This window comes from Camelus dromedarius, chromosome 17, assembly GCF_036321535.1.
Source record: "Camelus dromedarius isolate mCamDro1 chromosome 17, mCamDro1.pat, whole genome shotgun sequence".
In the NCBI taxonomy this organism is placed as follows: Eukaryota; Metazoa; Chordata; class Mammalia; order Artiodactyla; family Camelidae; genus Camelus; species Camelus dromedarius.
The window spans coordinates 45,700,454-45,724,667 of NC_087452.1; the positions used below are offsets into that span (position 1 = coordinate 45,700,454).

At 44.1% G+C, this 24,214-nt stretch overlaps 2 protein-coding genes across 2 annotated transcripts in view; one reads left to right on the top strand and one right to left on the bottom strand.

Moving 5' to 3' along the window:
- The window catches only part of OSBPL10 (oxysterol binding protein like 10), a 268,519-nt gene extending 265,763 nt beyond the window's left edge, over positions 1-2,756 (top strand). Inside the window, exon 12 of the mRNA XM_031469821.2 lies at positions 1,522-2,756. Coding sequence (XP_031325681.2) covers positions 1,522-1,566 — 45 coding nt within the window. The 3' untranslated portion in view covers positions 1,567-2,756. The remainder of the gene's footprint in view (positions 1-1,521) is intronic.
- Positions 2,757-15,031: 12,275 nt separating this feature from the next.
- STT3B (STT3 oligosaccharyltransferase complex catalytic subunit B) overlaps positions 15,032-24,214 on the bottom strand; it is an 82,390-nt gene continuing 73,207 nt past the window's right edge. The window contains exons 14-16 of the mRNA XM_031469820.2: positions 21,844-21,957; positions 19,645-19,857; positions 15,032-16,659 (exon numbers count right to left, since the gene is read on the bottom strand). Of these exons, the coding sequence (XP_031325680.2) occupies positions 16,579-16,659; positions 19,645-19,857; positions 21,844-21,957 (408 nt within the window). The 3' untranslated portion in view covers positions 15,032-16,578. The remainder of the gene's footprint in view (positions 16,660-19,644; positions 19,858-21,843; positions 21,958-24,214) is intronic.

A 24,214-nucleotide genomic window follows, 5' to 3' on the forward strand; every position in this document is an offset into this window, starting at 1 on the left:
GCTGCTTCCTGGGAAGGGTACCGTGTAGCAAGGGCTGCGGGGAGAGCGGGAAGGCTGGAGGTGGGCTTCTGGTGGGGAGCAGGAAGCGGCTGCTCTGTCCTCAGAGGCAGGAACTGGGGCTCCGGGCCGACCGGAGACGTCAGGGTCGGATGCCGGTTCAGACGGGAAGCCTGCCTGGGGAGACTCTGAGTGCGGTCCCTACCTGGAAGCCTTGCCTGGGTGAGGTGACTCTATTTGTCAGGGTTCCCGAGGGAAACAGCACAGAATCAATAGGAGATGGAAATGTATAGCGATTTATTACGAGATTGTGGAGGCCAGAAAGCCACAGGACCTGCGGTCTGCACCTGGAGCCCCAGGAAAGCCATTGGTGCAATTCAGTACCAGTCAGAGGGCCCGAGACCCCGGGGAGCCAACGGTGTGAGTCCCGTTCCGGGACAGAAGATGGGATGAGGTGTGAGCTCAGCAGTGAGGCAGCAAGTAAAGGGCACTTTCCTCCTTCCAACGCGTTTTGTTCTTTTCAGGCCCTCAGCAGATGGGAGGGGGCCCTCCCACCCCGGGGAGGGAGACCTGCTTTACTGCAGCCACCAGTTCGTCTGAGAACACACACACGCGTGTACTCACTCAGAGTGTTTAATCTGGGGACCCCACGGCCAGTGAAGTAGACGCGTTACATTAACCATCCCGGGACCCCTCAGGGGTCCCTGTGCGGGTGGGCCTAGTTTCTCTAACTAGTTTGCCTGGAAAGTTGTATGTTGATAAACAAAAGGATGATGACCAGAAAACAGTTTCCCCCCGCGGTGGAATAAAAGCCAGCCTGTTTAGGAGGCTTGAGGTTATGTAAAGAGTAACCCTCCCCACCCCTCCCCACGCCCCAGCGTCAGGACTCTCACGTCCAGCGTATCCCTCCAGCCAGCACCAGCTCGCGGACCATTGTGATCCTTGCCTTTTTCCGACTGGTGCCGGATTAGTGTCATCTCCCGTGTGTGCTGATGTCGTAGTGACTGCGCCGTGTGTGTGCCCTTTGTGGGGCGCTCCCCTCCAGGCTCGGGGGATGTCAGTCACTGGTGGCACATTCCTCCTATTCGGTCCTTGCTCTTTTCCCTCCCTGTCTGTTCATCCAGCTAACCCTCTTTTTCCTTCTGTCCTGCTGTGGTTTTAAAGGGCTCTTTTGGCCAGTGAATCTTTCCTTCATGTAAACCAACAAAGCCCCACCCCACTCCCGTCTTTTGTTATTTTGGTCATTTTGTGGGGTTTCCTCCCGAAAGGCCAAGAAGTGAAGCTCATGTGGGCTGCCTGCCAAGAGCAGCCAGGCTGAGGAGGGTCGCAAGCCCCCCAGCTTGGCTTGGCGCTGAGACCTGGGGCGCGAGGCAGAAACACAGGCTGGTGGTGGCCCCGGACAGATGGTCACGAGCCCTGCTCTGGGCGGTCCTAGCTCCTCCCCGAGCAGAGGCGGGGTTCCCTCGCTTCTCCCTTGCCTCGCCGAGGCCTCCGTGTGACAGTGTCCCCTCCTCTCTCCTACAGGGTGACGGCTGGGTCTACTTCAACCCCCTGTGGAAGGCGCACTGACCGGCGGAGGCGCAGCGCTTTCAGAGATAGCCATGTTTTTGTAGGAATTAAAGTGGTACAGTATCGAGGCGCTGCTGGTCTTCACTGAGACCTCTTGCTCTCATCCAAGAAATGGTACCTGAGGGAGAAATGAGGTGCTGTGAAAAAGGCACCCCAGACTCTCCTGTGGGATTGAACTTATTTATGCCAAGAGCCACTTGGGGCCGGTGTGCGCACATGCGCGCACTGTCCGTTGGGCGTTATACACGTGTAAATACGGCACCTACCGATCTCGAAGTGGGTCATCCTGGGCTCCTTTTTATCAATGAGGTTTGAAGTTTTCTATTTTTCACTTTGCCAAAAATGTTTTGCACTCACAAAGGTGTTCTCCTTTGTTAACTCTCGTCAAAACAAAGGTGAGTTGGCCCTGCCCCCGGTGTCCCTGGTAGAAGTGAAGGTGGCCGTCGTTGCAGTTGCCGTTGGGAGTGCCGCTCCCCTCCCGACGGTAACACCTGTCTGTCCATCCTCGGGGCGAGAAGCCGCCGCTTCCCGCTGGATGGGGCACCTCTGGGAGAACCTCGAGCCAGGCCTGCCTTGGAATTTTCCACCCGTCTACCTGTCTCAGCGCCTCTGGCAGTTTCTCATATTCAAAGCATTCGTCATAAATTTTTCAGAAGCTGCTTTCATGGCAGAAAACGAGTCATATGGCGACTTCACTACTTTTATGATGGAAAAAGGGCTTTAGAAATTAAATACACGCATGCGTACACACACCTGCAGAACCATGGCCTCACTCTTGAGTTTAGTTTGGGGAAACAGGAAAGAATTTCCTGTGGATTTTTTTTTTTTTTCAAATGTACCTCTCTTGTTGGCCCCAACTGCGAGAAAACCACTGTGATTAAAACGTACATACGTAAAGCCTGCATAAGTGCTCCGTGGTTTCAGTTGAATCTCAGTCCTCAGCCTTTACAAATGAGGTCAAGACATGACTAGAATATAAAGCAAGGGAAAAGTGAAGTATTTGATTTTTGCTCACTGCTTAATTTATTTTTTACTGTGCCACTCTAGTGAGAATATTTATGAAATTCAGTAGCATGACTGCTTCTCTCTAGTAATACTGATTTTGTGCCTTTTGTCTGCTTTCTTAAGACCAACTGTTCACACTTTGTAGATATTAGACAGATTTATTTCGATTAAACACTATACTTATCTGTGTGTGTGTTTTATTTTTAGGGATTCCAAAGTCCTGTTGGCATTGGTGGCTCTGAATGAACTCGAATTTTATTGGTTAGGTAATGTTAATTCAGTGTGAACAGCAATCGTATTTTCATCAAAACAGTGTTTTAAACACATTAAATAACCTACCACAGAAACAGTATGGATATTTTCTGACAAGGTCATAAGAATGTTTAGCTCATGTCCAGTGAAGGGTTTTGTTCTGAGAGAAGTGACTTACTGGGTCAAATCATAACGTGGGCCTGTTCTGCGTCACAGTCTTAACAACATCTTTGAGAACAGTGTGTGGAACCGTTTTGTTTCTGAGAGAAAGCAGAATGGATGCTATTCTGAGAAGAAAGTCCTCAGTGAGGAGACTGGTAAGTAAGCACTGTGGTGTTTTTAGATTTTTCCAGTCTTACACCAGAGGATAAACCATCTGGGGAGTTAAAAATGGAGAAGGGTCACTTTCTTTTGTTGGGGTTGGGCTGGGGGATTCATTTTGCCTTTTGAAAAATTGTGAAATACCACATAGAAAAGGTTTACATAAAACATTGCAGTTCTAAGAACAAACACCCATGTACCTACCCACTGCTTAAGAAACGTGAGTTTGTACCTTAAAAGCTACCTTTGTGCCCATACAAAATTCTATGTCCCCTCCTTGACCCCAGTGGTGACACTGTCCGGTCTTCTGGAGTCATTACCATCTTGGCTTTTTTGGGGGGGGCGGGGACCATAATGTGTATTTCTAAAGAGCATGCTTGGTTTTGCCCATTTTGGGCTGTGTACTAATGGCATAATATAGTTTATTTGAGCTTTTATTTTGTTTATAGATCAGTCCATGTTGCTGAGTTGCTCTATTTGCTCATTTTCTTACTCTCTTTGGCTGAGTTCACATTTCATTTTATGGAGTAATTCTTTTATTATGGTAAAAGATACATGTATCATAAAATTTATTATTTTAACCATTTAAGAGCGCACAGGTCAATGGCATTAACTGCTTTCACATCATTGTGTTGCCATAACAACCGTTCGTCTCCATAAAGTTTTCATCTTTCTAGTCTCCAGCTCTGTGCCCACTAGACAGTGACTCCCCCTCCACGCCCTCCTCTGCGACCTTTAGCGCCCGCATTCGGCTTTGTGTTTTTATGGATTTGACTAACTCTGAGCACCTTGTAAAAGTGGAATCATACTACACTTGTCCTTTTGTGTCTGGATTATTTCACTTCATAATGTGTTCAGACCATCAGAATTTCCTTCCTTTTAAGGCTGAATAATACTCCATTATATGCATGTGCACCACGTTATGTTTACTCTCAATGAACATTTGGGTGGTTTCCGTCTTTTGGGGACACACACACACTACTGCAAGTGCTGTGTCATATGAAAAGTATGGTTGGTTTTTTGAGGACCTGCCATACTGTTTTCCAGTGACTACATAATTTTGCAATGCCACCAGCAAGGCCCAGGGGTTTGAAGCTCCACATCCTTCTCAGCACTTGTTACCTTTGTTTTTAATGACAATCATCCCAGTGGGTTTGAAGCGCTCGCTCATTGTGGCTTTAATGTGCACCTCCCGAAAGATGGTGATGCTGAGTATCTCATGTGTTTATTGGCCATTTGTGTATCTTTATTCAGATCCTTGCTCCTTTTCTCATTGGGTGGCTTTTATGTGTTGAGTTGTAGGAGTTATTTACATAATCTAGATATTAATCCTTTATCAAATATGATTTGTAAGTGTTTTCTCCCATTCTGTGAGTTACCTTTTCACTCTCTTTATAGTGTCCTTTGATGTACAAAAGTACTTAATTTTGATGTCCAGTTCTTTGTAATGCCTTGTGCTTGTGTTTTTATATGCAGTGACTTACTGCCAAATCTAATGTCAGGGAGACTTTCCCGTTTTCTTCTAAGAGTTTCATAGTTTTAGCCCTTATCTTTAGGTTTTCAATCTATTTAATTTTTGTAAACGATGTCAGATAAGGATCCAATATTGTTACCTTGCATATGGATATCCTGTTTTCCTAAGACCACTTGTTGAAAAGATTCTTTTCCCCTGTTGAATGGCTACCTCGGCTCCCTTACCAAACGTAATCCGACCACCTCTGCCAGGGCTTCTTGCTGGGCTCTATTCTGCTCTGCTGGTCTGTGTCTGACTTTATGCCTGTACCAGTTGTGATCACCTTTGCAGTAAGGTTTTTACATCAGGAAGTGGGAGGCTGTCTGGTTGCTCTGTTTTGTCTCTCTGCTCCTCGTTTATTTCCTTCCTTCTGCTAGCTGTGGGCGTAGTTTTGTTTAAGGTTCAAAGGTTGATTTGAGAGCTTTAAAAATGTAAGCATTCACAGCATCCATACATCTTGGTTTGTTTGTTTTTATTTTCAGTTGTCTCAAGATACATTCTAATTTCTCTTGTGCTTTCTTCTTTGACCCGTTGGTTAAGTGTCTAACTTCCACATGTTCATGAATTTGCCAGTTTTCCTCCCACTGTTGATTTCTACTTTAATTGAGCTGTGATTGGAAAAGATACCTGGTATGATTTCACTTTTAAAATTTATTGGCTCGTTTTGTGGGCTAACATACGGTCTGTCCTGGAGACTGTGTATCCGGTTTGGTGGCACGATCAGTGCACTTGGCCTCAGTGGTGTTCAGCCATCGGGGTCTCCTGTCTGATCCTGTCTGGCTGTTTTATCCACTATTGACACTGGGTACTGAAGTCTCCTACTGTTGTAGACCCACCGACCCTTCAGTTTTGTGCACGTGTACTTCGTACACCTTAGAGCTCTGATGTTGGCTGCTTGTATAATAGTTACATATGCTTAGTGGGTTATCAGTATGTCATGTCCTTATGTCTTCTCAGTTTTTGGCTTAAAGTTCACTTTGCCTGATACTAGCATTAACTCTTTGGTTACTTATTTGCATGAAACATTTCCCCCATTCCTTTACTTTGCAGGTACGTGTGATCTTAGATCTAAAGCGAGTCTCTTGTAGAGAGCACATCGTTGGATCTTGTTTTTAAATCTATTCCATCAATTGATGTCTTTTGGTGGGGGAATTTAATCTATTTACATTTAAAGTAATTACTGATAAGGACTGACTTTTGCCATTTTGTTCCTCATTTTCTGTATGTGTTACAGCTTCATTGTCCCTCATTTCCTCCATTGTTGTCTCCCTTTGTATTTAAATTTTTGTAGTGATGCATTTGACGCCCTTCTTGTCTTTCCTCGATATTCTTCCTTCATTTTTGGTTATTAGAGGGACTACACGTAACATCCTAAAGTTTATAAACAAATCTATCTTACATGATACCAACTTCAGTCACATCCAAAAACTAATCCTCTGCAGCTTCACCGCTTTGTTACTGACGTCACAAATTACATTTTAATATATCGTGTATGCACTGAGAGAGGTTTATACTTACCTGTCTTCTAAACCAAGCTATAAAATTATAATACTGATTTTCATATTTCTCCATGTATTTATACTTTATACCTTTGAGTTACTGTCTAAAGCCTTTTAATTCAATTTAAAGAATGACTTTCTTGTAGGGTGTGTAGTGGTAATGGACTCTCTCAGCTGCTGTTTATCTGGAAAGCTCTTAATTTCTCTTTGAAAAGCAGTGTTGAAGGTACAGAATTCTTGGTTTCCAGGTTTTACTTTAAGGCCATGAGGCAGTAGGAATTACACATTTAAAGTGCACTCATGGCCTTAAAATTTCTAAGAAATCCACTGATAGTTGGACTGAAGCTGGCTTTCATGTGAAAAGTCACCTTTGTTGCTTTCAAGATTGTCTTAAAGCTTTCGGTTTCAGCAGTGTGATGCTAACGTGTCTCCGGGGTCAGTGGGTTCCTTTGGGTGTAACACGCTGGGCGTGTGTGGAGATGTCTCTCCTCAAATCTGGGAAGCTTTCTGCCATTAATTCTTCAAATCTCACTGCCCCTTTCTTCCTTCTGTGATTCCCACAATGTGTGTTGGTCCATTTAATGGTGTCCTCAGAGCTCTTTTCCCATTTCTGTGGTTTTGGCTCCTGAGACCTAACAACTTCACCTGACTCACGTGCACAACTTCCCTGTACGAGTGTTGTTAAGATCGCTCTACTCAACTTTCCCATTACTTTTTTTCAGCTCCAAAATTTGAGTTTTTTCTAAAGATAATTTCTATCATAGTTGAAATTCTGATTTTATTTCTCTGAGCATATTTAAGGCAGCTGGTTTACAGTCTTTGTCTAACACAGCTGATGCCTGTTTCTCAAGGATGACTTCTGCGGTTTTCTTCCTCTGGATGGGCCGTGCTCTTCTGCTTCCTTGTACGCCTGGTGGTGATATTCTGTTGAAAACTGGGCATTTGAAAAAATCACCCTCTCCCCCAGCATTTTCAAACTGCTGCACCCCGGGGAAGACCCTCACTGACCTGCAGGATGTCCGAGGCTTAAGTTCCTCTTTTCCGGGCCTGTGTCTTGCCTGGGGGCTGTGCGCCGTTTCTGAGCCCCCTCCCATACGTAACTGTTTTCACGTGTAAATTTTTCAGAGCATTTCCCCCGGCTTCTCAGGCCCTTAGGTATTGGTTTGTTCCTTTTCCCATAGCTTCCTGCACAGGCACCTCCAGGTCTGTAGTCTACCTGCAGCTTTTACAAGCAGTGGCTCCTTGTTCCGCAGCCTTCCCCGGCCTGAGATCTGAGCTATCAGCCACTTTTCCCTGAGACTCACAAATGAGGCAAAAGGGCCGTTTTCCCCTCGGGCAGCCCCAGGCACAACAGAGCACGGCAAGTGAGTTCTGCTCTGTTCCTTCCCTTCGAGGGAGGCCGCTGGGGGCTGGGCCGCTGCCTTCTCCCAACCCTGGCACACTGGAGAGGCGGGGCAGAGGGGAATAGAATGCCGTGAGGTTTCCCACCATCTCTAACGTGAACTTCTGATTGAGCAGTGCGTGGTTCAGTTGCTGTAGATGGCTGACGTTTTCCCAGAGCCCCTATCAAGTTACAGTAGCCAGTCTCTCATTTGTTGCTTTTTAAAAATGTTTCCGTGAAGGAATGAGAAGGGTCTGGAGCTTCCTAGTCTGCACCCTCGCCTTCATGTCATAACACAAGCACAGCACAGAAATCAAGTGTACAGCGCCAGGAATTATTTTAAACCATCAAACAGACAAAAGTAACCAGAATTCCACTTGAAACAGACTCCATCACTTAAGAACCTCCTCACGTAACCTGTTCCTGCTCAAATCCCCCATTATTCTCCCAGCCCCACGAAGTTACCCATGTCCTGGTTTGCTTTACGGCTGCAATGCTGTGTATACGCCCCTGAGCTATATTCTGCCTGTTTCTGAACTGTACGTAAATGGAGTCATGTTATAGCCTCTGGTCTGGCTTTTTAACTCAAATTGTTTTTAAGATCGTCACTGTTATTCCTTAGAGACGCAGTTCATGCTTTTCCCTTCAGGGCTGTTCTAGTGTACAATCACACAGCCATCAGGACAGACCAGGAGCAGGGCCGCTGGGACACGGGGTCTGTACCTTCAGCTGCATCAGCTGGTGCTGAGCAATTTTCAGTTCCACCAGCAACGTACGAGTTTGTTTTTGCACATCCTCTCACTTGCACATTTTCGCTAACCTGGTGGGTCTGTTCCTTTTCATAGATTTGCCATTTGGATTTTTTCTTCTGTTAAGGGCTAATCAAAGTCATCTGTTTTTTACCTAAGAGTTCTTTACAGATTCTGGATATTAATCCTCTGTCAGTTGCAGGCTTGGTGACAACACCTCCTCATATGCCCCACGCCTGCGGTCCCGGGGTGCACGGTAAAAGGGCGCTGAACAAAGGTGGATAACACACGTTACCTGTAGCTTCTCAGTAAGTCCTGACATCAGGTTATCAGACAGGACACACGTAGCTCGGTGAAACAGAATTCTGGGCAGTTTGTTTTCTACAAAGGCCAATGAAATGGGAGAAATAATAGTCACTTCAACAAAGGGTGTTGGCACAACTGAATAGGACACCTCAAGCCATTTACAAAAATTAACAGATTACAGACCTAACAAGTGAAAGGTCTGCGCAGACCAAAGATACAACGTGGGCGGTCTGCTCAGGGACAGGCCTCCTCTCCACAGTCCTCGGGGAAGGGAGGGGCCGAGTGTGACGAGCGCCTCCTTCTACAGTGTCTTGTCAGAAAACATTAAAAATATGTATGAGAGTACGTATTAAAAACATTTAAATGTTTCCTTCAGCAGGATACAGGCCCGAGCTCTGACTCCTTACCGTTCATCTCATTTTGTCACACCAGGTGCTGTTGCACCCCTGGCTCGTCCGAGTTGCTCACACAGCACGCTGCTGTCACACGCGGCCAGGCTGCCGTTCAATGTTTCCATTCCATCTCATTAGCTCCAGCTTTCACTGAAGCCCAAGTCAACATACGCAGACACTAGGTACTCTAATCCAGACGCCTCCAGGATCTTTTTAAGAGAAAAATAAAACAACTCTCCAAGAATGTCCCATTTTCTCTAAGTGAATAAAATATTAAGAGATTGTGACGGTCCCTGGGAGGCACAAAACTTGGATTGCCAATGTCTAGCTATTTACACAGCAAGACAGAGTGAAGACATAAATGCTATGTGTTTAGGATCCAAAGGACCACCGAGAATTGTTTCTAACATTCAGTATTCTACTTGTGATAGCAGTGGACCAGAGGCCCGGCTAAGGGCAAGTCAAAAAGCTGGACGAGAAACAACACTTGTCACAGAATCAAGATAGTCTTCAGCACCAGAATCCAGGACAGGACGGACATCCTGAGAGAAGTGTGGCACTGGAGGCCACGGGAGATGGCAGATGCTGAGCAGCAATTTCAGTGTCTGTGGAACCAGGAGGACAAATGTCAGGACTGAAGTCTGCACGGCCGAGGTCCCCGCAGGGTGTCGGCCTGGAAATAATGAACCAGCCCTCACAGGAAGGGCAGGCTGGCTCTGGGTACCACACCTCATCCCTGAAATTGGATTAATGTGACTCTGGCTTGCCAGTGTCACTGGATGCCTAGCTGAAACAAAATCCTCTACAGAAGAAAGTACCCTAGGCCAAAACTTGTACAATTTCTCATTATGCGCCCAGAACACAGAACCCCCTGCCCCACACGTGAGGGGGTAAGACTGCACGTACCCAGCAGCAGGACGCATGCACACACAAACATGAGCTCCAGTTAGTGCATTAATCAGACGCAGTTAAAATAACTATGCTCACTACTCTAAATAAAAGACAGAACCAGTGGGTCAGCTGTAACCACAAAAAGAAAAGATTTGCGTTAAGAGAAATTTCAGAATTGAAAAACAGTAAGAAGAACTCAATGGATAAGTTCAATACTAGATTAGCCAGAACTGGTAAGAACTAAGTGAGTCAGGAGAAAACACAGAATGGGGAGGCGAGCGCACGCGCCAACAAAGGCGGCTTAGTTCTGTTTATCTGGAGTTGATCAGAAGGAGAGCAGCGAAAAGAATGGGGCAGAGGCAATATTCAGAGAGAGGACTGGAAACTTAAAAAACTGATGAACACCAACAAGCTCAAAGTTAAAAGTCCCAACAAATTCCAAGTAGGATAGATTCAGAGGATGAAAAGAAACATCATGCAAACATCCTAAGCAAGCTGATATTAACCGCTAGCAATCAGAAACAGGCTTCAACAAGAAGCCCCGCGGAAAATAGTCTATTTACAAAAAATCAAAGGTTCAATTTACTGATAAACGTTCCAAATGTATATCCACCTAATAATCTGTGTTCAAACAAATTCTAAAGAAAGTTAATAGTTCAAAGAGAACAGGCAAACCTGTAACAGTGCACAATTTCAATACATCCTTCTCAGCAAATAACAAGCTTCAATAAGATTTTTACACACACACTGTGTATGTTGGACCACAGAGCAAATTTCAAACATCTTCGAAGGATTAAAACTAGAGTGTGTGACAATGCAATTAAGGTAGAAACTGACAATAAAAGGTTAACTAGCAAACCAGTATATTTGAAAATCAAGAAAGGTACATCTAAATAACCCACAGTTCAAAGAAGGAAGTACAACAGAAATTAAAATATGCATTAAACTCAAGGACACTTTGCATCAAAACTTTTGAGAATGAGACATTGTCGGGGGGGTGTAAATTTATGAACTTAAAGTTACATATTAGGAGAAGAAATCAACGCACTAAAGTGAAAAGAACACAAAAATAAATCAACAAAAGTTAATGAAATAAATATAGTGTAGAAAATGTCAATAAAGCCATGAGCAAAAACTGAAGGAAAATGAGACACAAGGTAATGAGGGGGAGAGGGGAGATGAATGGGGACGCAAGAAGAAAGCCAAACTGAGGAAGGAAAGGCGGTCACTGCAGAATCCACAGACAACCATTAAATGACATTAGCAACAATTTTATATTAATCTATTTGAAAATTTAGATAAAATGGACAAATTACTGGAAAACTGCACTTACCCAATGAGTTTTAACAGTTTGCTAAGTACAACTGCAACATTCAAAAGCAAACATTTTATATACCGACAACTGAAAAAAGTTCTAAGACAGTATTTATCAAAAATAAATATACCCTGAAATAAAACTTCTGAAAATGTGCAAGAGCTATTTAAAAACTGTAATATATTTTGACGAAGGAGGCAAGAACATACAATGGAGAAAAGTCTTTTCAGCAAGTGGTGTTGGGAAAACTGGACAGCTGCGTGTAAATCAATGAAGTCAGAATGCTCCCTCACTCCATACATCAAAATGGCTTAAAAACAATGTAAGACACGACACTATAAACCTCCTAGAAGGAAACAGGCAAAACATTCTGACATAAATCTTAGTCATGTTCTCCTAGGGTAGTCTACCCAGGCAGTGGAAATAAAAGCAAAAATAAATAGGGCCTAAATAAACTTATATTAGCTTTTGCACAGCACAGGAAACCATAAGCAAAACAAAACAACAGCCTATAGAATGGGAGAAATAATTTGCAAATGAATGAGACCAACAAAGGCTTAATTTCCAGATATATAAACAGCTCATACAACTTAATAACAAAAAAAAACCCAATCCAGAAATGGGCAGAAGACCTAAACAAGCAATTCTTCAATGAAGACATACAAATAGCCAATAAGCACATGAAAAAAAATGCTCAATATTGCTAAGTATCAGAGAAATGCAGATCAAAAATACAATGAGTTATTGTCAGCATGGCCATCATTCAAAAGTCCACAAATGATAAATGCTGGAGAGGGTGTGGAGAAAAGGGAACCCCCCCAACACTGCTGGTACGAATGTAGTTTAGTGCAGCCGTTATGGAAAACAGTATGGAGATTCCTCAAAAACTAAAAATAGACTTACCTTATGATCCAGCAATCCCACTCCTGGGCATATATCTGGAGGGAGCTCTAATTTGAGAAGACACATGCACCCCAATGTTCATAGCAGCACTGTTTACAATAGCCAAGACATGGAAGCAACCTAAATGTCCATCGACAGATGACTGGATAAAGATGTGGTATACTTATACAATGGAATACTACTCAGCCATAAAAAGAATAAAATAATGCCATTTGCAGCAACATGGATGGACTTGGAGATCCTTGTCATTCTAAGTGAAGTAAGCCAGAAAGAGAAAGAAAAATACTATATGATATCACTCATATGTGGAATCTAAAAAAAAAAAGGATGACGCTTAAAAACTCATCTACAAACAGACTCACATAGAAAATAATATGGTTACTGGAAAGGGGTGGGAAGGGATAAACTAGGAGTTCAAGATTTGCAAATATTAACTAGTATATATAAAATAAACAACAGATTTCTTTATAGCACAGGGAGCTATATTCAGTATCCTGTAACTGATAATGAAAAAGAATATGAACATATGTATGTATATGCATGACTGAAACGTGATGCTGTACACCAGAAACTGACACACTGTACACTGACTATACTTCAATTAAGAATAAAAGTATAATACAGAAATTAAAGATGACCCAGACCTACATAAATGAAGGATATGCCACATTCATAGACAGAAGACTCAACTGTTTTCCCTACATTAAGTTGTAGTTTCAGTGCCCAATCAAAAGCCCAACAAGCTTTTTCTTTTTCTTTTTGGTGTTACTTAATGACCTGGTTCTAAAATTTACATGAAGCAGCAAAGGGCCAGAAACAGCCCAGTGGTGTTTAAGAAGGCGGGGACGGGGGACTTACATTACCATCTCTCAGTCAGTACACAGAGGTAAGAACTCAGCGGAATACAGCGTACAGTCCAGGAGATTCGTATGTGGACTTACTGCCAAAGGAGCCCCGCAGAGCCGTAGGAGAGGCATGGTCTTTTCAATAAATGGTGCACAATTAGATACACATACGAAAAACACCAACCCAGAAATCTAACCAACCTAGAAACAAAAACCAGCAAGTCACACTGTACTCAACAAATGAATTCCAGGCGGACTGCAAAGCTAAGTATAAAAGATAAAACAATAAATTTCCTGGAAAAGAATGCAAGAGACTCTTTCCACCTCAGGTTAAGCAGGGCACAGAAAGCTGCAGGCACACACGAGACTGAAAAGTAACTGCACTAAGTAATGAATTCCTAGGCAGCTCGCAGCACAAATTGTAAAGAGCCTGTACACAGGCTGCACGAAGAACTTCTAATACAACAGCAACAAATCAACACAAAACCTGAAACTGTATAAAAAGGAGATTTCCAAATGACCCGCCTCACGAGTAACCTGGAAATGGTGAAGTAAACACAAGGAGAAACCATTACTCCCACCAGAAGCCACAAGTAAAAAGCATTAAAAAGGGCCAATTAGGATGTGGGAGCAGCAAGAACCCAGTAACTCTCCTTTATTAGGGAATACCCACAAAAATGTGCACATACAGGCTCCAAGAGAGCTGTAAGACTATTCCTGTACCTTATTTATTTGTAACATTCTCGTAATATCCATCCACACACACACACACACACACACACACACACACACGGGGGAATACTATACATCAATGAAAATAAACTTAGAGCTGTACGCAACATTCTGAATCTCATAAAAACTGAGCAAAAGCTTCTAGATAAAAAAAAATACTGATTCCATTTATACTGTTCAAATAATAGTTGCAATTAAACAGTATGTTTAGAGAAACAGTAATTATGTGAAAGCTAGGAGACCGATCAGCTTGGGGAGGGGCACGTGGGCCAGGCCAGGGACTGGGTGGGGGCGTGAGGAAGCTTCTGGAGCACTGGCAGCGCTGCTACCCTGCGCTGGGCTGTGCTGCACACGACACAGGGGCCGCCCGCCTCGTGCTACCTTGCTGAGCTGTACAGCCATGTGCCGCGGGCACCGCCACAAGGCTCAGCGCGGCCACTTCAGACAGGCGACTCCGCCCACCTGAGCCGAGGACCACGGGACCTGACGGGACCCACGGCGACAAGCAGCTGCTCTGCAGACGAGGACGTGCTGGAGACGTGGGCACGACGACGTCAAAGTGCTTACCACCACTGAGCAGTACTTTCAAAAACGGTTACGGTGGTACATTTTGTTATGTATTTTACCACAATTTAGAAATAAAGGGCAGCAGCTCCAGATCTCCTGGTCCTATGACCCCCCCCCTGCCAGCCACGGAAACCACACCCCGCACAGGGCGCCTTTAGGTGTCCAGGCCTCTGGCCGTGGCCTAGGGACTGAATGAAGCAGAAGCCTACAGATGCAAACTCAAGTGGGTAACAAGGCACGTCTGAAAAACGAACTTACCTTTGGCCTCGCTGCCTCACCGCCTTATTTATACCACAAAGCACTCACCTTGTTCACTCCTAAGACGCGGAACAAAAACAAAAGCTGCTTTATTGTCTACAATTTCACTTTTCTAAAACCAGAAGTGCGGTTACAGTAAAGTCTTTACTGAGGCAACCCACTGAACCGAAGTGGTGCTCCCTGAACCTGAAAAAGGTCAGAGGTCATGCCTGCTCCCCGCGAGAAAATGACACAAGACCTGGCTGATTAGATGCCAGTACTCTGCGGGCAGGGCTTCTGTTAGTGTCCTAGCCCCAGCTCCCTGGAGAGGAAATTCCTCTTCTGTTACGTGTCTCCCCCTCACTCACCCATAAAAAGTCAAAAATGCAGTTTTCACTCCGGGATGAAAGGGGAGAACAGAAGAGCAGGACAAGCTGGCCCGGCCCAGCACCTGTCCGGCTGGCCTGTAAAACCTCTGTAAAAGCCAACAGGAAAGACGCGTGTGTTCAGTGCTCTGTAACTTCTCCCAAAAATAAAAGATTAGTAAAAGACAACAATTAACACAAAAGTTGAATTAACTTTATTTCCCCTACAGTCAACAACTTCTCTGCATTGAATTTTAAAGCGACAAAGTAAAATAAAATCCCCCAAATGACAAGGTATCAGAAATTCAGATTCAGTTACACCTTATTTGTGAAAATGTTTAACCATTTTATTGGTCTGTAAAAGAACCATCATCTGGGTCAAAAATGAATTCTATAAATCAATATTCTACACTTTGGAAAAGAAAATCAGCAGTAACATTCTCACTGAATATTGTAAATTACACTTTTCCTCATAAAAGGTACATACTATTCTGCACTTTCCCACCGAAAGCAGTGGTGTAAGTTATGCTTGTTTATATAAAAAAAAGTTATATCCTGTGGCGGGAAAACCCCTTTCTCTTTCACTAAACAGGAGAAAATTTTCAAGTCTATATAAAGTTGCCTATAAGCTGGAAAGTGAACATGTTCAATCTCCATTTACATTTTAGTGCATTTTTTTGACAACTGTCATATTTTTAATAAAAGTAAGAAAATGCATATAGCATTAAAGAGTGTTTCATCAAATGCTTAAGGGATTCACAAAATGTGGAACAGAGGCCAAAATCGCTGTCATGGATGAAAACTTATAAAAATGGGAGAAATCCAGGCAAAGTTTACAAATCCTTTGTCACTTTGAGGAGTCACACAAAATGAACTCCGGACACCTGTCCGCTTTAAGGGTTTCCTCCTTCTGCGTGTAAGCACGGTGCTGACCTCCGCACTAAGACAGCCAGCCCCGACCCGTGAGCAACGTTCTGTGCAGCCGCATGGTTCCCAAAGGATATAAATTTAGCCCTTGAATGAACAACGTATGAGATCTGCTCTGTAAGTACCTGGTGAAACAATGCTAACAGCAGCAATAATGTTTCAACATAAAAAAACAACAACAACAAACCTATCTGAATCAGTTAGTGAGAGGTCCATCTCTGAAACAGCAGCTTCTTCCTCTCAGAGCCAACAGTGAGCAACAGAAAACGTACATTTGATGAAACAGTCTTCGTGCTGGAGAAACATGAAAATAAATACAGTTCAAGAAGTGTCGCTGTTTTTCTAATACCTTTTCTCAGGCCTGTTCTAGCTTACTGGTTCAAGGAGCTTGCATCGCATCTTGCCATTTGTGTTTTGCATATTGCTACCTGGGTAATTCAAATGAAATGCAGGCCTTGTAAAAGAACGAAAACATTGTGCATGTGCCAGGGACCAAATTAGAGGGTTCTTTGGTGCAATTAGTCCAAATTCTCAGATTTGAAGGATAATATGTACCAATAAAAAAAAAAAAATCTGCTGTTGGACATTCACAGCAGTGCTCTGTCTTGCTTCACATTACAAATCGAAAACAGCTGTTCTCAATAAGCCAACTTTATTTTTTTTTAGATCAGGCATTGCCAGAAAGTTTTGTACATAAGCCTGGACCAGTGATGGTTCTGTACCCCTGCTGCTGTGAAACACGACATGAGCTAAAGGCAAAGACCGGCTCCCACAAGGACAACTGCTTCAGGTTCGGGACCAGAACAGTGTGTTTAAACAGTCTTCTTAGATATTTTCTTGCCTTTCTTAAAAACTAGTTTATTTTTAATATAGCCACGCTTCCTTTTCGCAGTCTAAAAAGAAAACAGAACACAGTGTTAGTGCAGGTTCCTTAAGGATTAAAAGTATGGATACACACATGGTTTTACTGCACAGTGAAGACGGTCTTCATAACCCCTGAGGCTCCCCCTACGGCTGGACCCGGGCAGCCCGTGCCGCCGCTGACCGCTCTGCGCTGTCTGCCCTCAGCTTCCAGGTGAAGGGTGCACCAGAGCGCTCCCCCAGTGCATGTCACATACCCCTCACCGCCAGGCGGAGGAACCCCCATCTCCGCCCAACCACTAAATGCTTAACTGTAACAATTACTCCCATTCCCAAGCACGGCAATATGTAACTAGGCTAATGGTTCAGAAAATGATCTCGGTGCTCCCGGGCCAGCCCCCCAGAATTAGCTGTGTCAGAAATACAAGGTAACTTAGTAATTTCTGGAGCCCCAGTTTTCTCATCTGTACAAACGGCGGATGATTACAACTATCTATAGAAATGAAGAGAGAAAACTACTTGGCACATTCTCCAATTCAAGCAGAAAAATGAGCACTTAAATATTACAGAGCAAAAACCAAACACCAAGAAAAATCCTGAGACATTCCTTGAGCTTCATACATCTTTAAAAAGACGTTTTTCTTAACGTTTCAGGATCCCACTAAAACCCTGTCGACTGATGTTTTGTGACACAGGAAACAAGTTACTACCATTGTGGCAGCAGTGATTACTGCAGAAAGGTTTGCTATTTTAGAATCTTACAAGATAAGTCATAAAGGCACACGTGTCTAACAATCTGATATATTCGCAGATACTGAAAAAAGCAAAATTGGGGGGAAACAAATCAACTAATGCACCTTTGAAGCACTGGGTTAGCAGAGGCTGGAGACTCAAGAGGCTGACCCCTCAATTCAAGTCTCACATTTAAATGTAACCCTTGAGGAGGTTTCCTTTTTTCTAACAGGGACAAAAATACAAGGCAAGATGCAATCCTTCTTAAGGTTACAAAAAATTCTCTACCACTAACTTGTCCACAATATATGTTGCCTTAATTATTAACTTATTTTATGAGGGCAAAAAGTAAAAAATTTCAGAGGTCACAATTTGTAAAAATTCCAACCAGGTCAGGAGTTGGTTGGCTTATCATCATTACCTACAGATTTCTCACTTGAAACCTGTCCTGGGTGGCCCTGTGAAGCGCCCAGGGCGCGAGGAGGCCCTAGGGCGTTCCTCTCTGGGAGCAGTGACCACTGGCCACCAGGCCCAGAGCCGTGGCCACACTGGCATCTCAGGGCGGGAAAGCTCCCGGGACGACAGCTGTACTCACGTACTCCCTCCACCCCAAACAGTCAGATCCAGGCTGGGGGTAAGAAAGCAAACCAAATAAAAAGCATTCTTGCTAGCGCAGAACGGAGGCTATCAACACAGAAACCAGAAATTCAAGATCCACGTGGCTGGCTGCTAGGATCTGTGTTGGGGCACCTAAGACAGACTGATTGTTATTTATCCATTCACTTATTCATTTGGGGCAGATGATGGGAAGGCAAAAGAAGTCAGATTAAGAAAACTCACTATCATCAGTTAGCAAGTTCAATGGCCTTGTTTTTCAAAAAACAGGAAAATCTGAACTGGTTTTAGGAGTGACTGCCTTGATTTGCTCATCGGCACTGACGTGACACCAGTTCTCCCTACCACTCGCCCATGAGAACCCAGGTCACGTGATCTGCCATTTTACGGAGACTGGTCAGCGAGCTGACGTGGCGAAGATAGTGTCAGCCCCATGGGACATGTTTAAATACAGCAGTCGAGATACGGTCATCTATTTCTGGCACAGAAAGTATTCATTTCGAGTTTCTACCTACATATCATACGTTACTATTCAGCACTTTTAGAGTACAAATTGAAATACTCTAAATTCTGAATATATTTGAAGTATATTTTAAGCGATACAAAGGAATAAGACAATTCCTTCAGTGACTGAACTGAGCCAAGTAATGTAAACCTAAGCATCTTCAAGACCTAAGACTGAAGTCAGTGTTGGGGAGGACATGGTTCAAGTGCACACACAAGGTCCCGGTTTCAGCCCCTAGTATCTCCTCTAAAAACAATTAAATGAACCTAATTACCTACCCCCTCAAAAAAAATTAAAAAATAAAAAATTAACTTTAAAAAAACTTTTAAAAAAGACTGGTCAGTCTAATAAAAATTAGTATTATAAGGGTAGTACCTTAAAATATCTTAATATTTCATCTGACTGCTATTTCCCATTTCCCTCAAAAGGCAAACCATATAAATACTCAATTTTAGTCCTTTTTATAGCAAAGATGAGATCTACTTGGCTTAAGTGAGCAACAGTGACCTCCAATAGAATATTTCATATCTTATTAAATATTTATTACAAAAGGACTGCAACAGACTCATCATCATAACTCCTGCCTACAAGCTGTGTCACGACAATTTAACATTTAAAGACAATTATCTAAGATAAATGATGTTTTTTTTTGGATTCAGGACTCAAAAAACTCAAGCTTAATTATTATTCAATGAATAATACAGTAACATCTCCATAAGAACGGAAGATGGAAACGCTCTATAAACTTGCTTTGACCGAGAGATGACGACGGAATCACACTGTTATTACGTCAGCGTTTGGCATCTTTACCTTCACAAATGTTCAGAAGCTGATGGCCATGGACATCTCAGTTCACAAACAAGCCTTACTAATGGGGGTGGCACTGACTAGAGGGAGAATGCCCCGGAAGGTCTCAGCCTGGTTCACTGACAACCACACTTCCCTCCCAACCACCATCCAGAAACTTGCGCTGCCTGGGTGCCTGCCGCGCTCGGTGTGGAAGGGACGCCCTGGCGGGCTAGCTTGATGCTAACATTGCATATGACCCCTAGTCTTTACACGTCTGGCAAATGAACATTTTTTTGAATTTTCAGTAATTATTTTTCACACAAAGCAACGAATTGCCAGTTATCCTTTCACCGACACGACTTCATCTGGCACTCACCTTCTTTGACAAATACTTCTGTTTTGGGAAAATGTTGGTCACTCGAGGTTTGTGGTCTAGCGTCTCCCTGTTGTCAGGGGCTTTCACTTTATATATCCTTACAAGCCAGTGTTCCGATGTAAAGGCCTCCTCCAAATGCTTGAATTTAATGTCCTTGTTTCCAATCTCAGCATTACGTGTCCGATCAAAACCTGGGGGTGTACGGAAATCCAGCTGCAAAAGTGACATGAGTGCTGGACATTAACCACACCGGGACACGTTCAGTATTGGAAGGTAGTGAATGTTACCACCAGAGTAAAACTTTCTCCCTTTAAACTAGGAAAGCAAATCAGAGCAATGCATTGTAACAGCTCTCACACACTGCTAACTAGATAGGAGGCAATCAGGCAGAGAAGCTAAACACATCAGACCTGGGTCTCAAGGACCCTCAGAGTGGATGAGCAGCCTGCAGGCGTTAAAACAAACCAAAACAGCAACACGAAATCCATTAAGGCCCTTCTTACAGCCCTTCAGGGAGAACACACAGAGGGCCCTCTTTTCTGCACCATCTAGTCTGTCTAGCCTCCGAGTTCTCCACTCAGCTCTTCTGCGTGGCTGCCTCCCTATCCTCTGGTCTCAGCCCAAATACCATCCCTTCAGGGAAACGGTCTATTAAGATTGATGGTTGGCAAGTCTCCTTCATTGATTCCTTATTCTTTCACTCTATAGTGTTTGTTGCTCAAGGTTTATTTATTTTCAAATCCGCCGTATCCTCCCTCCACCAGGACGTAAGCCACACGGTGGCTTTATGTCATTCCTCTCAGCAGTGTCACTAACCCCCGAGAGTGGGACCAGAAAGGCCGCTGTAAAAGCCAAACCACGGGCAGAGGGAGCAGGAGGGAAAGGAGAAAAGATTGGGGGTGGGGCGGTGCAGATTTTAAGAAATTCTCAGACTCGGTGTGCGTCGACACCCAGAATGTAAGAGAATTCAACCTAAAAATAGAACCAAAGCCAAACCTGCTCCAAGGAGGGAACACCTCGCTAGTGCGCTGTCTGCCCGAGGCACCAGTCACACTTCACGTCTTACACACCGCTCCGGAGCAGAAAAGACCCACACGCTACACGCGTGGCTCAGAGCTCTTGGTGAACTTAAAGGACGGAGAAAAAAGGTCCTCCAGTGTTGTCATTAGTGAACAGAGGAGCTAGCCTTTGCCCCCTTTTCTGAGGTAGCTGATTATTATGGCTTCCGTGCCTCTTTCTCAGCGTGAGTCTAGAGACCAGGCGGGGACCTTCGTAAGAAATCAAAACACAAACAAAAACCGAAATCTGGTAGTAAAATCAGTCTACACTTTAAAAGCCGCCTGCTGAGTAATTTCAAGTGAATAATGCTGAAACATTAGCTCAATCCCTGGTATGTGTATAGAACTAAACAAGCAGTTTTCCCTCTGCCTTCTGGTATCAACCAGAAAGCAGTAGGGAACCGGGCAGTTTTCCGTGAAATCCGGGTTCGAAGGTGTGACCCGGGCTTGTAGTCGTCAACCCGAGAGCTATGAAGAAACTCCGCAGCCTCAGCCCAGCCCCCCTGTGCGCAGACAAGACGGGGCAAGCCCGGAGAGAGTGCACCTTGTCCCAGGGCTCCGGGGCCCGGCAGGGCCAGACCTAGCGCCCGGGGCTGCCACAGCCCGCCGTCTGCCCTTTTTGCCACAGTTGCGCTTGGCACATTCACTCATTCTGTCCACTCTTCATCTTTAGTACATCATTCTAATTTTCTAGAAAACTCTGACCCAGAGAGTCCTAGCTGTGCGTGGTAATGGAGAACAGGGTGGGGTGAGTATCTGAAGTGATTAAATAACTCAGCTCTTGCAATTTCAGCCTTTCCCCCGTCGGGCAGTGAAGCAGCTACTTAAAATCACGCGGTTTTCTAGCTGAAGACCTCTCCCCCGTGAACAGCGTCTCCACAAGCATGAAGTCAGGCAAGCAAAGGCTGGAGCTGAGCTTACGTTAATTAACATTTTGGAAAGAAATCTTTGATCTAAAAAATATCTCCTCATTCTTCACATATAAGCTTCAGAAATTAAATTTAACGTAGAAAAAAATCTAGATGAGCACACTTTTCTTAACAGCGCAACGAAAACATCATCATCCTGTTTTTCGGAGTCACGAGACTACTTAAAAAACATTCCTTTGAATAAAGATTATAGGAAAATTGATGTAACGAACCTGCATTTCTCCAAACCTGTAGTATGACATTTTATACATAAGGCAATTCAACAAAGTGGGAGATCCTGCTTTGTCTACACGGAATTCTCCTTGTGGGGTGAAATAGTCACTTTCCTGCAGGAAAGAATCCAGAAGTTTCTGTGTCAGTTTAATAAAACACATTCAAAACTATAGGCTCCTCTTTTAATTTCCCCACAAGAACCAGCTTTCGAGGTATCTTCATAAAGCCGCATTTAGTTACATCTCTAAAAAATATAGTATTAGGGGATGAATTTATAAATTTAATGTGATCTAAAAACCCCACAAAACTGTTAAGGGTGTTTTTTAAAGCTCAGTCTAGAAATCGTTTATACAAAATCAACAGAAGTGTCCAAGAAAACATAAAGAATAGTCTGCTGGAGTGAGGAAGGGCCACTAATCCTACCAGATTTTAAACCATGTTGCAATAAAACCTCAATCATTTTTAAAATACGGTACCAACTCCATGATTTAATACCAGGTAAGCTGGCTCTCTCCAACTGTTCCACCCTCCCCCCACCATTACTCCTTTTCAGAGTTTTCCTAAATTTATTCTTTATTCTTCCCACGTGAACTTTAAATCAGTTCTTTAGTTGGGAGGGGAATGTTCAGGGATCGCCTGTGGTCATTTATCAAATAACCTCTAAGAGGGCCAACCTGACACTGCAGATAAACTCCTTGTCTAGGAATCTATCCAACAGAGACACGTACAGGCGTGCCAAGTGACACGTGTAGGAATTTAACTGTGACACGCTGTTTGAGATTAAAAAACCGAAACAACTTCAGTGTCCATTAATAGGGACAAGCTAAGGAAGTCATGGAGCACACACACCATGGACACACTGCAGGTGTAAAACAGGAACGAAGGAGGGCCCCATCTGTAACGTGGGAAGATCCCCACAGTGTATCGTGAAGCGAGAAAAGCAAGAACAGGGTGTACATTTTGCTACGAGTTACCTGCTTCAGTAAGAACCATGAGAAAATTCTACATGATTCCTATGGCTTTTTTCTTTTTCATGGGGGGGGGAGGATAAACTCTCACTGCATATCCCTTTATGCTTTTAGTTTTCAACACTGTGACTGTGTAAATTACCTATTCACAAAGCATAGAAATTGAGGATTTTTCTCTATATAAATGTTCAAAGGATGTATCTGGATCTATCATGTTACAATTTTAATAAAGCTAAAGCAAATCCACAAATGAAAATTACATCCTAGGGAGATTAAATTAAGATCCACTTAATACAAGGAAATAATGTTGATTAATCAGAATTAAGGGAAAAAGCCACAGCCTTTACATTTAAACAGGAAATCTGGCACCTTCCCCATCACAGAAAACACACCCCTACACCCTCCCAGATGGCGTCTCACTGCGGACCCGCCCTGAACCCTCCTCTCACCCCGTGCCTTCATCGCATCCACCGCAGTGCGGGGCGCCCGTCCTCTGTGCGCCCACAGCTGGGTGGGGGAGAAAGGACAGCGTTTACCCACAAAACAGGCTGGAAGGAGAGACCCGGGTGCTCAGAGCAGGGCTCTGGAGAGGGGCAGATCTGAGGTAGGGAAGGTAGCCCAAGAAGAAGAGAGCATAAACACACGTGTCGCATGATTCAAGAAAAGAAACCCCAACACAAGTTTCACGGGCCAGAGGGGACTGACGGAGCGGGAAAGGTGACAGAGGGACAAGAGGCCAGCAAGGACAGTGAAGTGTCACCAGCTGCGCTCTGAGCTGGAGAGCCTGGACCGGACAGCACTGCCTCATCACAGAGATTGCTTCACACCAGCCACTGGGCGGAGGCTTCCTGTGGCTGCTATAAATTCTGACAACAGCACCACAAATAAATTATTCCTGGCGTCCCCACTAGTGATGATCTGAAAGGGCCTTCTTCGCTGCTCTCTACAACACTAGAACCTAGAACAGGACCTCGTGCTGACTGGCTGGCTGGAAATAACCTGCTCACAGCACCGAGCTGGCAGTGGCAGGGGTTTATTTCTAACTCATGTCTGTCCGGTTTCAAGGCCCTTTCCCTTAAACCCATGAAGGCCTTTAAAAAAGCTGTAAGTAACATGATCAGCATCATGTCAGACTGGGAGAGACAAGACTAGGCAAAGATCATAATTTCACGGCTACTGTCCTATGTCAGGTTTCTGAGCACAAGGGTCAGTGCCAGAGTGGAAGCAATGAAAATGGAAACAAAGGGCAGAAGAGAGAGGCTGTGAAGGAAGAAAAGCAAGAGTCCTGACAAGGGACTGCTGTGCAGGGGAGGATGGAAGCAGCAGGCATTAGGGTAAAAAGCGTGATGGCAGGGAGAATGGTTACAGCACCTCATAACTAGTGAAGTCAGAGCGAGGGACC